This window comes from Rhinopithecus bieti, unplaced genomic scaffold (genome assembly GCF_001698545.2).
Source record: "Rhinopithecus bieti isolate Rb0 unplaced genomic scaffold, ASM169854v2 scaffold_1599, whole genome shotgun sequence".
Lineage (NCBI taxonomy): Eukaryota > Metazoa > Chordata > Mammalia > Primates > Cercopithecidae > Rhinopithecus > Rhinopithecus bieti.
Window position 1 is genome coordinate 382786 of NW_016804139.1, and position 14318 is coordinate 397103.

Here is a 14318-nt window from a genome sequence, read left to right on the forward strand (position 1 = left end):
GCTAGAAGATGCTTAAAAGGAGAATGATAGATGAAGAGAAGGCGGCAGAAAGAAGGCCAATGCCAGGTACGTGTGGATACAATATCAACAAATTCTACGTCACCTTCATACCTCTGTAAGTGACTTATGACCAATTTTTGTATACTGGAGTATGATGACTCTATAGACTGGCCAAGCTTTTTTAAGCCCTAATTAAAAGAAGAAAACATATTTAGCATAAAATCAGGATATTATATGCCACTCGAAAAAAAAATTAAGAATGTGTTCATAGCCATTTAAATACATAGATACATTAACTGCACCTTTACTGTTAACTGATTCATCAAGAGAGTCTGAAGTTCAGCACTACAATGAAAAACAAAGTATTTTTAGTCACTTCTCTACTGGAAATCCGAATGCATCACTTACAACTTTTAAATGTCAAAACACAAACAAGAAACAAAATAAATAGCCCAACAAAAACTTCTATGCATGTAACATGATATATACCCCATAAATATGTAAAACATTATATATCAATTAAAATATTATGTATCAATAAAAAAATCACATGCTATGACTATCAACTACTTTTCAAATAAATAATTACTGTTAAAAAAAAGCAGAAGCAGGAGCACCTAATCTGAGTTTACTACCTTGCTTTCCCCCATAATAGCAAGTGCATGAACTCATCTTGCACTGATGTGGTGGTGGTCTTTTCCTAGAAAAAAGTGAAAAAAAAAATTGTGATATATGTATTTCTTAAATTATAAGCATATTTATTCAAAATTATAGGAGCATGACTCCCTTTCCTTGCCTTAAACTTTCATCAAATCCATAAAGTGATCATCTGAACATCAGTGACTAGAAGACAGCCAATCAGCTGTTCTAACACCTGCCCTTATTGTCAAAGCCCCGCCAGCTCCACTTCACAATCCTGTCCCCACTTAAGTTGTACCAATGGGAAAAGAGCCCTTTTTGCAAATCTGAGAAAGCAGTTTGAAGTTAGACGAAGCCATTTGAAAGAAATCATGATCTTAACCTTTTATGAATCAAACATTTTTCTCATGTACCTCAAAGTAAATACATACATGATGCATTAACTCTCTCCATGGGAAACTTCAGCGGCTTTACCTGCACAAACTTGGTGAGACGAGAATCCATCTGCATTAGTATTTCTTCCCATGCTTCACACATACATGTTAGTGACAAATTTATATACTATTAGCAAAAAAGAAAAAAAATTGAAATGATAAAAAATATTTAAACCAACTTGCTATCTAAATAATATGTACTTATGATCAAGTGTTTCAAAGAAATCTAGAATTTACTTTCAATCACTTTTATTTTTATTTATTTATTTATTGAGACAGTCTTGCTCTGTTGTTTAGGCTGGAGTGCAGTGGCGCCATCTTGGCTCACTACAACCTCTACTTCCCAGGTTCAAGCGATTCTCCTGCCTCAGCCTCCCAAGTAGCTGGTATTATATGTGCGCGTCACCATGCCCAGCTAATTTTTGTATTTTTAGAAGAGACGGGGCTTCCCTATGTTGGCCAGGCTGGTCTTGAACTCCTGGCCTCAAGTGATCCGCCTGTCTCAGCCTCCCAAAGTGCTGGGATTATAGTTGTGTGCCACTGTGCTCAGCCTCAATCACTCTTTTAACTCAGTTAAGATGAAGAAAAAGACTATAGCTTGGTCATCACTTAACAATGAAACATTCCACTGATTCTTAGAATTTCATAATAAAACATTCTTAAATTTTATCTGTTAAAACAAGTATCTCCAAAGCTTTTATATAAGATATGTCTTATCTACACTAACTGTCAAAATACTGGTTTGGTCAACTATTCAATTTTCAAATAGGATCCTTAAAAAAATACTGATCTCTAGAAACCTTTAATATCAAATAAATTAATGACTGTGGTAGAATGAAAAACATGGCCACAATTTTTTGTAGCTCCTCCAGTCAGATGTAGTAGAGTCAATTTCTTCAGCCCTTGAGTCTTGCTTTGACTAACAGAATGCAGCAGAAATAACACTGTTGACTCCAGGGCCTGAAACGTTTTTGTAGGCTTCGACTTGTACCCTCGATGCTCCATTAACCACCACCATGTGGACAAGCCTGTGCTGGCTTGCTGGAGTATGAAGGATGTGGAGTAGAGACAAGACATCATAGCCAAGGGACACATATCAGCTGGCATAACCAAGTCTACTCAAGATCAGCTGAACCCTCCCCAGGTCACCCAAACATCTTGGCTGAGCTCAGCCTAAATCACCAATCTACAGAATTGGGAGGTAATTTGGGGTGAGATTATCATGAACAAATGTAAACTCATGTGAAGACTGTTTTTCCCACAATACTTTATAATGTAAATGGTATTTTATTTACAGGAATATTTTAAAAGATTTAAACTCTTTTGGAGGTGGAAAATAGGGTGGAGTGGAAGTAGGTTCTCAATTAAACGTCTTTTTCCTGCTTTAATAGACCTTATAAGATTATCTATCAGACTAGACACCCCTACTTCAGACAGCTTTACAAAACAAAATTTTGAAGTGTTTTACTTACAGAACCTTAGAAGCCAATAATACATATTCACACAAAACAACCTCTAAATAAATACCTGTAACAGAGCTGAAATATGAGTAAACTTTCTGGCCATCCGAGTTACTTCAGGTAAGAAAGAGTATAACAGATTGGTTTCAAGCTGTAAAATCAAAAGAGTAAAGTGAGTCATCATCAGATGCACTTGCTGCAAAGTATATAATTTAAAGAATGTAGGTCAAACTATGTATCAGAAAGACTATGTCAGAATTGTGCCCTCTTCAAGCAGAACGGTTTGGAAACTAACAGCACATAGCCTTAGGATTTCCTAACCTACACACAACCATACACAAATCACTCTCTCTGGGTCATCAACCCCTTCCGTGTAGAGAGAATAAATGTAATATAACATATTTTGCAACAGTATTACAAACAAATTTTTTAATCACAAATATATGTAAAAACTTAAAGGAAGTATAAGGAATTAAAGGCTACTGATAAATATTGGGAAAATATCTATCAATGGTATATGAATTGTATCTCAATAAATTTGTCATCAAAAATTATCTGTTACCAACTTCACAGTAGTAGTGAATCATTTTATTATAACCCAAATGCAATTCTGGTGGTCATAGTTTCACATAACCTTAAGATGATGAGCAAATATGAACAACCATTACTATAGTGAACAGTAAATCAAGAGTTCTCTGATGCTCTGAACAAAAAGAGAATGTTGGAAGGCATCACACACATTGCATCTTGCATCTTTTTTCTTCTACTTTTGTTTGAGAGTTCACACATACTTAAGTGGCTGGGATATTTAAGATGAAAACTTTGAAACGATTTCTTGGCAAGGCTATGATACTCTATGGGAGCCCAATTAGTTTCCTCAACCTACAATGCAGATAGCACACAATAAAGTGTTTTCCCAATATTAAGTGATCATTTTACACAAGATGCAATGTGCCAGTTAAGAGTACAGACTATGCAGCCAGATTGCCTAGCATCACTTTCCCATCCTGTGCCATCAAGCAAGTTCTGAAGTATTTGTGTGTCCAAGTACTTACTTATAAAATGGGGATAACAACAGTATCTGCCTATTACAATGCTGTAAAGATTCAAATCAATTGTTCTGAAGCATTCGGTATATGGCACATATTAAACAATCAATAAATATTAGCTTTTATTATTATCAGGGACAGTCGTACTAAGCAAACACTTGGTACGAAGTCAAACTGGAAGAGCAACAAATTAATATGGTCATTAATAGACCATCAAAACACTTTTTATGAAAACTGTATTGGGGCATGGGGAGAATAATACGGTATTCACTATAATAACATTCAATATATTAGGATGTAGAAATTCCAAGTCGATATTTTTGTATTATTTTAATGATCATTACAATACAGTGAGATGTGGATAAAAACCTATATAAAACCTGTTAAATACATATTTACTCTCTACTGTTATCAAGTTCCAATACTCACCTGAAAGTATGAAACTTCTGAAGCACCACTGGTAGAGACTTCTGTGACCACTGATAATGATTTCAAATCACTTGATAAACATAATGCAAGACAAGTTCCAGCAATCTGTAAAAGAGTCAAACCCCTTAGTATATTATCATTGCTAGGTTGAATCTGATTATCATGCAGAAAGCAAAAATGCAGAGCTTTAAAAAGCAGAAGCATACACTCCGAGCTCCAGCCACACACATGGAGCAGATGAAGGTAGGTGTCTGCCTGCATGGACCTTTCTAGTTACAAGGCCACAAAAACAACCTGGTTCCCTCACCCCTACCCGAGTCTCAAGTCAAGTGCTGGAGAAACAACATATTCCACAGAGCCTGCAATCTTTTCTACCCCTTTTCGGAGTGGCAAGAGTCAGACGAAAAAGCTATGGAGAAGACCGAGACGTAGCAACTATAGTAGATTCAGTACTGGACTTAAGAATGCTTCTGAAGATTTACACTCCAATCACACATTGAAGCTCTTTTACATCTCACACTAGAAAAACATTAAATCATAATCAAGTGTATCATACTAATCTTTCTGTTAAAGAAAAAAAACAAACAAACTTGACTAATTACACAAATAGCTCCCAATCTTTATAGACATATCACAATTATTTTATCTTACTAAGAAAATTATTCTCTGAACATTTAATTCTAAAAACCGAGACTGAAAAAAAACCTGGTGTTTTATTCTTTTCCATAAGTACCTAGTATATTCTAAGAGAAATAATTTAGAAAGAGAAAATTTTAAAGAAATCTTACCCCCGTGACTCGAGCAATTTTAAACATTCCATAAGCATAAAGCTCAATAAATCCAGAGCTTCCTCCAAGGACAAGAATATTAAGCCTAATTAAAAATAATGCAACAAGCTGAGAACGAATCAACAACACAGATGATTACATTCTTAAACCAAGATATAAATTATTACTGCTTTCATATAATCTACATGCTAAAGCTCCCCTGCAGAGGGAAGTGAAACATCAAACCCACTCACACTCAATATTCAATCGTATCAGGTTTATTCCTTTTTTCAAAGAACATAAATTTCCTCTAGCCTAAAAAAAATCAGCTTATGGTAAAATAAGAATATGTTATTTTAATAACAACTATATTTATGCACCATCAATAACAAAACAATCCTTTTACTAACTAATACAAAGTGTCATCAGTTTTATCATCGTTATGATGCTACTAAATACATTAAATGGGCTTTAAAAACATGAATACTTAAATTTTAGAAACTCTAGTACTTATATCCTTTTATTTATTAAATATACGTGCATATTATTATTAGAACTTGATAAAACGAAAGGCCACACAATAAAAACAATAATAAATATTAAAATCTATATATTGTTTGAAGGTATTAATGTCAACAATGAGGCCAGGTGTGGTGGCTCATGCCTGTAATCCCAACACTTTGGGAGGCCAAGGTGGGTGGATCTTCTGAGGTCGGGAGTCTGAGACCAGCCTGGCCAACATGGTGAAACCCCACCTCCACTAACAATACAAAAATTAGGCCGGGCACAGTGGCTCATGCCTACAATCCCAGCACTTTTGGAGGCCAAGGCAGGTGGATCACGAGGTCGAGAGATCAAGATCATCCTGGCCAACATGGTGAAACCCCGATCCTACTAAAAATACAAAAATTAGAGAGGCCTGGTGGCGGGCGCCTGTAGTCCCAGCTACTCGGGAGGCTGAGGCAGAAGAATCACTTGAACCAGGAAGGCGGAGGTTGCAGTGAGCCGAAATCGTGCCACTGCACTCCAGCCTGGGTGACAGAGACTCCATCTCAAAACAAAACAAAACAAAACAAAAAAACAATGAAATAAAATAGCATATAAAGGATTTGCTCTTAAAGCTTCTGAAAACTGCCTCAAATATGAAATAACTTTAAGAAATTAGACTTATTTATCTGTAAGACTTACCTGACGTCTCCCAAGAGCTTAATAATTTCATCAGAATTTTCTTCACTAAAATATACAAATAAATTGGGTCATCTTTCAATTCTATCTTTCAAATAACAACAGATTATCTTACTTAAAAACAAGAAAAGGCATTATCTTACCTAAATATTTTTGAGGTGTTGCTATAGCTAGAAGGAAACAGAGATTAAGGTAAAAAATACTCTTAGCAAAAATACATATTTTAAAATGTATGAGAAGATTGTCAGTGTTAAAAGCAGAAGAAAGAGAAATCTGCAAGATTAATTTCAAAGAAACCAGTGATACATACTTTTTTGGCAGTGTAGGTAGTTTAGGTAAGAGGAGATTTGATTCATCCTCAGCATTATAAAATGATGTGAGAACACTAAAAGGAAAAAATGAAAGTATTATAAAACACCAAAGATTTTACTTCTCTTACCATTAAAATGCCAATTTTTTAAAAGATACCCAGTTTTACAACATTATCAAGTAAATAGATGCCACAAATACTATACAGTTATAGTCAGTTTAACAGTCCCAAACGAGAAATTGAAAAGTAGGAATTTCTTTGTTATTTTAGGGGAAAAAAAATCAGCCTGCACGATAATAAACATTTTTCTTAGCATATCAAATGCATTCATACTCAGATACTGAGAATTTATGATTTCTTAACTCTCATTTAAGAACTCACACTAAACATATGACTACTAAGAGTAATTTTAAAGAACACTGCAATTACTCTATCTTTTATTTATGAGACAGGGTCTCACCCAGGCCGGACTGCAGTGATGTGATCATGGTTCACTGCAGCCTCCACCTCCTGAACTAAAGTCATCGTCCTGTCCCAGCCTCCTGAATAGCTGGGACTACAGGTGCAAGCCATCACACCGAGCTAATATTTTTTTATTTTTTTGTAGACGTGGGGGTCTCATTATGTTGCCCAGACTGGTCTGAAACTCCTGGTCTCAGGCAATCCTCCTGCCTCAGCCTCTCAAAGTGCTAGGATTACAGGCATGAATCACTGTGCATGGCCTACCGTATGATTTAATTATTGGTTCTATGACTTATATACACTTGTGGATTTAAGACTCCAACAGGTATATGAGACTACACCATGCCTTTTGAAATAGTCTTATTTTCCCCCTTTTCCTTCCCAATTCTAACTCCAAATAAGGTTGGAAATAAATGAGTGAGCAAGTAAAAAAGTGGTGATTTAGCAAGTATTTTTTTCTACTTTAACAAAAAGGAGCTGTCTTAAGAGACCCTGGAATCTCCACATAACATTTCTAAACTGTCAGTAGGAAGTATGTTGGGAATACACATAGCAGATAACTGGGCTGGAATAGGACTTACATGGTATGCTCTGACCCTCTAACCTTCTATAGATTCACATAACCATTTGTAATCCTTCATGATCTGATGATGGATTTATCACTCTGGGTTATCTGCAGTGAATTTCAAACCCCAGGTCAAACCCTTGTCATCCAATTCTTTCAGGCTTCCCTTAGGAAAGCTGGCAATTAATATTCAGGATTTACAAATTCATTTGTTACTAACTTAGTATAACTTAATTAGAAAGAAAAGTTAATAAAAGAAAATTACCATATTTCCCCAAAAAAGAAAACAATTTTGTTTTCAATATCAGCCAAAACCACTGATTCCTCCAGTCTTCTTCACTGTAACCCTGGTGTATTACTTGACTATACAGATTAAGGCAGAATTATTTTTATGAAACAAGGAAACTATCAGGACCATGGACAAAGAAAAAACCTGTCCAGCATTAGAACAGAAGGCTCAACTTAGCACTTTTCATATTCTAAGAATACTTACTGAGACAAAAAAAAGTTCAGATGATATAAATCATGAAATGGAAATTAACATATATTAATTAATATAACTTTAAAATTACTGATTGGCAAATTGAGGTTGTTTTCCATTTCACCATTTTATGGAGCTTTGTTTTTTGTCTCAGTAACTATTTTTGGAGTATGAAATGACTAGAAAGAGGAGAAAACTCTTAGCTATTCAGGTTTACCGCTCCAATAAGAAAATACAGGCCTATCTCCTTCAACTGTGCTTCCCTTCATCCTGCTTCCCAGATACTGCATTTTGCACAAATTAAAAGCTTGTGGCAACCCTATGTCAAACAAGTCTATCAGCCAAGCAAGTCTACTGGAGTCCTTTCTCCAGCAGCCATGTGCTCACATGTGCTTCTGTGTCACATTTTGAAATATTTGCAATACTGCAATTTTTTTCATTATTATAGTATTTGTTATGGTGATTTGAGGTCAGTAATCTTTGATGTTACTATTGCAATTGTTTTGGGGGTACCACAAACCATGGCCATATAAAGTGGTGAGCTTTGGCCGGGTGTGGTGGCTCACACCTATAATCCCAGAGCTTTGGAAGGCCGAGGAGGGCAAATCACTTGACAGGAGTTCGAGACCAGCCTGGCCAACATGGTGAAACCCTGTCTCTACTAAAAATATAAAAATTAGTTGGGCGTGGTGGCGCACACCTCTAATTCCAATTACTCAGGAGGCTGAGGCAGGAGAATCACTTGAACCCTGCAGGCAGAGACTGCAGTCAACCAAGATTGCACCACTGCACTCTGGCCTGGATGACAGAATGATAACCGTGTCTCAAAAAAATAAATAAATAAGGCCAGGCGCTGAGGCTCATGCCTGTAATCCCAACACTTTAGGAGGTCGAAGCGTGCGGATTACCTGAGGTCAGGAGTTCAAGACTAGCCTGACCAACAAGGAGAAACCCCATCTCTACTAAAAATACAAAATTAGCTGGGCATGGTGGCGCATGCCTGTAAACCCAGCTACTTGCGAGGCTGAGGCAGAAAAATCACTTGAACCTGGGAGGCAGAGGTTGTGGTGAGCCGAGATGGCGCCACTGCACTCCAGCCTGGGCAATAAGAGCGAAACTCCAACTCAAAAATAAATAATAAATAAAAATAAATTTTTAAAAATGGAGAAATGTGAGTGTTCTGACTGCTCTACTGACTGGCCGTTCCCTCTCTCCCTTCCTTTGCACAAGACTCCCTATTCCTTGAGACACAATATTGAAACCAGACCAGTTAATATCCCTACAATGACCTCTAAGTGTTCAACTGTCTCACTTTAAATCAAAAGCTAGAAATGATTAGGCTTAGAGAGGAAGACACATCGAAAGCCAAGATTAGGCCAAAAGCTAGGCCTCTTTTGCCAGTCTGCCAAGTTGTGAATCCAAAGGAAAAGTTCTTAAAGGAAATTAAAAGTGCTACTCCAGTAAATCCAAAAATAATAAGAACGTGAAATAGCCTTACTGCTGATATGGAGAAAGTTTTAGTGATCTGGACAGATGATCCAACCAGCCACAACATTCTGTTAAGCCAAAACCTAATCTAGAGTAAGGCCCCGACTCTCTTCAATTCTATGAAAGTGCTGAGAAGAAGCTGCAACAAGTTATCCAGAACATCCAGCTAAATGACTGAAGAAGGTGGTTACATTCAACAGCAGATTTTCAACGGAGAAGAACAGCCTTTTATTGGAAGATGCCATCGAGGATTTTCTATTTATTTATTAAAATATATAGATATCTCATATATGCACATATGACATATATGCATATATATGTATATATATGATATATATGCATATATGTGTATCTGTGTGTGTTTATATATACGTATTTTAAAGCCAGTGAAATATAGCACCATCTAGGACTTTCATAGCTAGAGAGGAGTCAATGACTGGCTTCAAAGCTTCAAAGGTATAAGCTGATTCTTTTGTTAGGGGTTAACACAGCTGGTAACTTTCAGTTGAATCCAAAACTCATTTACTGTTCTGAAAATCCTATAGTGCTTAATAATTATGCTAAATCTATCCCATCTGTGTTTTATAAATGGAACAACAAAGCCTAGACGACAGCATATATGTTTACAGCATGGTTCACTAAGTGTTTTAATCCACTACTGAGGCCTACTGCTCTGAAAAAAGGTTCCTTTCAAAATATTACTGCTCATTCATGACTGGTCACCCAAGAACTCTGATAGAGAGATATAAGTTAATGTTGTTTTCATGCCCGTTAACACAAAAATCCATTCTGCATTACATGGGTTAAGTAGACTGTCAAGTCTTGTTGTTTTTTGTTTTTTTTTGAGACAGGTCACTCTGTCACCCAGGTTGGAGCGCAGTGGTCCACTTACGGCTCACTGCAGCCTCAACCTCCTCAGGGTCAGGTGATCCTCCCTCCTCAGCTTCCTGAGCAGCTGGGACTATAGCTACTATGCCTGGCTAATTTTTAAGAGGGTTTCACCATGTTGCCCAGGCTGGTCTTGAACTCCTGAGCTCAACTGATCTGCCCATCTTGGCCTCCCAAAGTGCTGGGATTACAGGCATGAGCTGCCATGCCTGGTCACCTTTCAAGTCTTATTATTTCAGAAAAACATTTCATAAAGCTAGAGCTGACATAGATAGTGATCACTCTGATGGACCTGGGCAAAGCAAACTGAAAACCTTCTAGAAAGGATTCACCATTCTGGATGCCATTAAGAACATTCACAATTCATGGGAAGAAGTCAAAATATCAACATTAACATGAGTTTGGAAGAAGTTGATTCCAACACTCATGGATGACTTTGGGGGTTCAAGACTTCACTGGAGGAAGTAACTGCAGATCTGGTGGAAATAGCAAGAGAACCAGAATTAGAAGTGGAGCCTGAAGATGGGACTGAATTGCTGCAATCTCATGACAAAACTTGAACGGATAAGGAGTTGCTTCTTATGGATGAGCAAACAAAGCGCTTTGTTGAGATGGAATTTAGTCCTGGTAAACATGCTATGAGCAATGTTCAAATGACAAAGGATTTAGAATATTCCATAAACTTAGTTGATAAAGCAGCAGTAGAGTTGGAGAGAGCTGACTCTAATTTTGAAAGAAGTTCTACCTTGGGTGAAATGCTATCAAATAGCATCTCATGCTACAGAGAAATCTTTCCTGAAAGAGCCAACTGATGTGACAAATTCCACCGTTGTCGACGTTAAGAAATTGCCACAGCCACCTTAACCTTCGGCTGCCACCACCCTGATCAGTCAGCAGCCATCGGCACCAAGGCAAAACCCTCCACTTCCAGTGAGATCACCACTCACTAAAAGTTCAGATGATCATTAGCATTTTTTAGCAATAAAGTATATTTTAACTAAGGTACATACTTAATTTTTTTAGACATGATGTCATTGCACACTTAAATGTACCATAGCATAGTACAAACATAACTTTTACATGCACTGAGAAACCAAGAAATTCAAATGACTTGCTTTTATCGCAATGTTCATTTTATTGCAGTGGTCTGGAACCAAGCCCACAGTATCTCTGAGGTATGCCTATACATGTTTATCAGAAGGAAAAAAAAATCTAAGAAAGCATTAAAAAATTTCATCTTGATAAACTGAAACCAAAATGTAAATGCAACACACATACACTTAATACTCAGATACTCCTGCTTCCATTTAAAAAAATTAAAATCTCATGAATATCCTATGCCTACATACGTTTTTCTGATTACCTGCTTTCTACTGTCACTTCCATCCAATGCATACAGGAAACTGGAGCCTCCACGGAAAAAGAGTGTAAGCTCTCAGGTTTTCTACATCACACAAAACAATTTTCTTGGTATCAGCAAGAGCAAAGGCCAAAACTAAAATAAGAAAAAACAATCAGAATAAATTAGTGTAACATCTGAGAAAAATAAATGGGTATTTCACTTATTGCCGTTTTACTCTTTTAAGTTCATCTTAATCATGGCAATTTTGACCTAAACATCCTTCAATATTTTAAAAAAGAAAAAAGAAATATTTGCATATATTGTAGTTACATTATTATCTAAGCTTATTTTCAAGTGCTCAAACTTTATAGGGTATCTACTACTTTCTCATGTATCACACTTAGCGTCTTACACATCAAAGTCTCCACACTGAAACCCTGTTGTCAGGCAGAAAATACAAAAGAGGCTTCCACAAATAAACAATTATGTCTTATCACATGTCTAAAAGGTAAGCGGTGATTCCATCTGCTTTGTTCTTGAAATGCTTTTTATTCCTCTTTTATGTTTCTAAACCATGGTGGGAAACGAGGCCATTAAACACACATAAATCTTCCTTTGAGTGTGGCTGAATTTTCTAGTATGGTTTCTGTACGCAAGTCATTATTTCTTCCTAACGTGCAATTTAAGAATTTAAGAATTTCCAAAAAGAGGGCAGTGAGTTTCACCACATATCACCATCACATGCAACTTTGCCAGATGTGAACCAATCCCAGCCTTCTTAAAAACAATTTAAAACAAACTTGATCATTATCTAACAAAAAACATATTTTACTGTCCAAAAACATGAGATTTTAAAAAATGAATAACACAACTACTTAAATACATTTTAACACACACTTTTACGATTTATCTTTGAGACTCCATGTTTTTGAATGATTTAGAGGAAGATCTCATAACTTTACTTATAAAAGTCCTCTAATCTTACACATATTCTACATATACTCCAAGCAAAATGACTACAGAACGCGCATAGAATGTTTAAGACATTCCTGGAAATTCCATTTTGGGACTTAATCTAAGGAGCTACTGGCAAAGTTCTTCCCAGTGTTCAGAATGTTTACACAGCATTGTTTATCAAAGCTAAAAATTGAAAACCATCTAAACATCTGGGAACAGGTTTAGTAAATTTAGTAATTTAGTAGAGAAATACAGTGGGTTAGTATGCAATTAACATTAATGTGGTAAATCTATCCACACTGACATGGGAAAAGTGAGTGGGAAAAGAAAAGAAAAGCTATACAACAAAATGGCATGCACCAAATAACCGTCTTTTGATAAAGCTACATACAGATCTCTACATGTATGTATTTTATCGGGAAATATTGGAAAAGATGTTCACCAAAACAGAACAATTGTCATCTCTAAGTGATCTGCTTTCAGGGATTTTTTTTTTTATGAAACGGAGTCTTACTCTTGTAGCCCACGCTGGAGTGCAGTGGTATGATCTCGGCTCACTGCAAACTCCACCACCTGGGTTCAAGCAATTCTCTGCCTCAGCCTCCTGAGAAGCTGGGATTACAGGTGCCTGCCACCACGCCTGGCTAATTTTTGTATTATTAATAGAGATGGGGTTTCACCATATTGGCCAGGCTGGTCTTGAACTACTGACTTCATGATCCACTTGCCTCAGCCTCCCAAAGTACTGGCATTACAGACATGATCCACCACACTCAGCCTAGGGAATTTTTAAGTACTTATTTATATTTATCTAGGGACAAAATTAAGCAATGAGGGCCAGGTGCAGTGGTTCACACCTGTAATCCCCAAACTCTGGTAGGCCAAGGTGGGCGAATCACTTGAGGCCAAGAGTTCGAGACCAGCCTGGCCAACACAGTAAAATCTTGTCTCTACTGAAAAACACAAAAATTAGCCAGGGATGATAGTGCACACCTGTAGTCTCAGTTACTCAGGAGGCTGAGGGGGGAGAACTGCTTGAACCCAGGAGGCAGAGATTTCAGTAAGCCCAATGTTACAGCGAGCCAAGATCGCACCACTGCACTGCACACTAGCCTGGGCGACAGAGTGAGACACTGCCTGGGGGAGGAAAAAAAAAAAGCAATGAGGAGCACATATGTTACAAAAACAATTCACTTTTTTCTTAAAGCACCAATAAAATTTTAAATAGTTTATATTTATCTACAGAAAAATTAAGCAAAGAACAACACATATTTTACAAAAACAATTCGCTTTTTTCTTAAAGTACCAATGATACAAATGAACTTTAAATTGTAATTTACAGCATTTTACTGCACTGATCGTATGTGTACAACAGTTCCAATACGGACTGTCATTGTAAAAACATTACATGAAGGAGAGTTCAGTCACCAGAGCCATAACAGGCTATAACATAAGAGGGTGCCAGAAGAAAGATCACACACAGAAATGGAAGGTATGGGGCCAAAGCTGATAGTGCCTCAGGTGAGGCAAACACACATGCACCAAGGGAATATGTGCCACCCATTTCGTGCGAAAATATATTGTGAAAGAAAAAGGCCATGATGGCTTTGAACTAACTGATTGGTGAGTGGCAAGTGGTGCTTGGGCCAAATAATACAGGACAAGATGACAGTGGAAAGAACAAAACCAAAACATTTTGTATATTCCATCAGATTTCACTTTGGGGTTATCTCTGCCGAGAAGCTAGATTTTATTTAAGAAATATCTTTGGGCCGGGCGCGGTGGCTCAAGCCTGTAATCCCAGCACTTTGGGAGGCCGAGACGGGCGGATCACGAGGTCAGGAGATCGAGACCATCCTGGC

At 37.1% G+C, this 14318-nt stretch overlaps 1 protein-coding gene across 1 annotated transcript in view; it reads right to left on the reverse strand.

The window, feature by feature from the left end:
* Nucleotides 1–14318, reverse strand: part of ANAPC4 (anaphase promoting complex subunit 4) — a 42272-nt gene that overhangs the window by 23559 nt on the left and 4395 nt on the right. Inside the window, 12 exon segments of the mRNA XM_017866702.1 lie at nucleotides 112–188; nucleotides 303–345; nucleotides 636–700; nucleotides 1114–1200; nucleotides 2601–2684; nucleotides 4012–4116; nucleotides 4800–4884; nucleotides 5967–6011; nucleotides 6107–6133; nucleotides 6274–6348; nucleotides 11521–11602; nucleotides 11605–11652. Coding sequence (XP_017722191.1) covers nucleotides 112–188; nucleotides 303–345; nucleotides 636–700; nucleotides 1114–1200; nucleotides 2601–2684; nucleotides 4012–4116; nucleotides 4800–4884; nucleotides 5967–6011; nucleotides 6107–6133; nucleotides 6274–6348; nucleotides 11521–11602; nucleotides 11605–11652 — 823 coding nt within the window.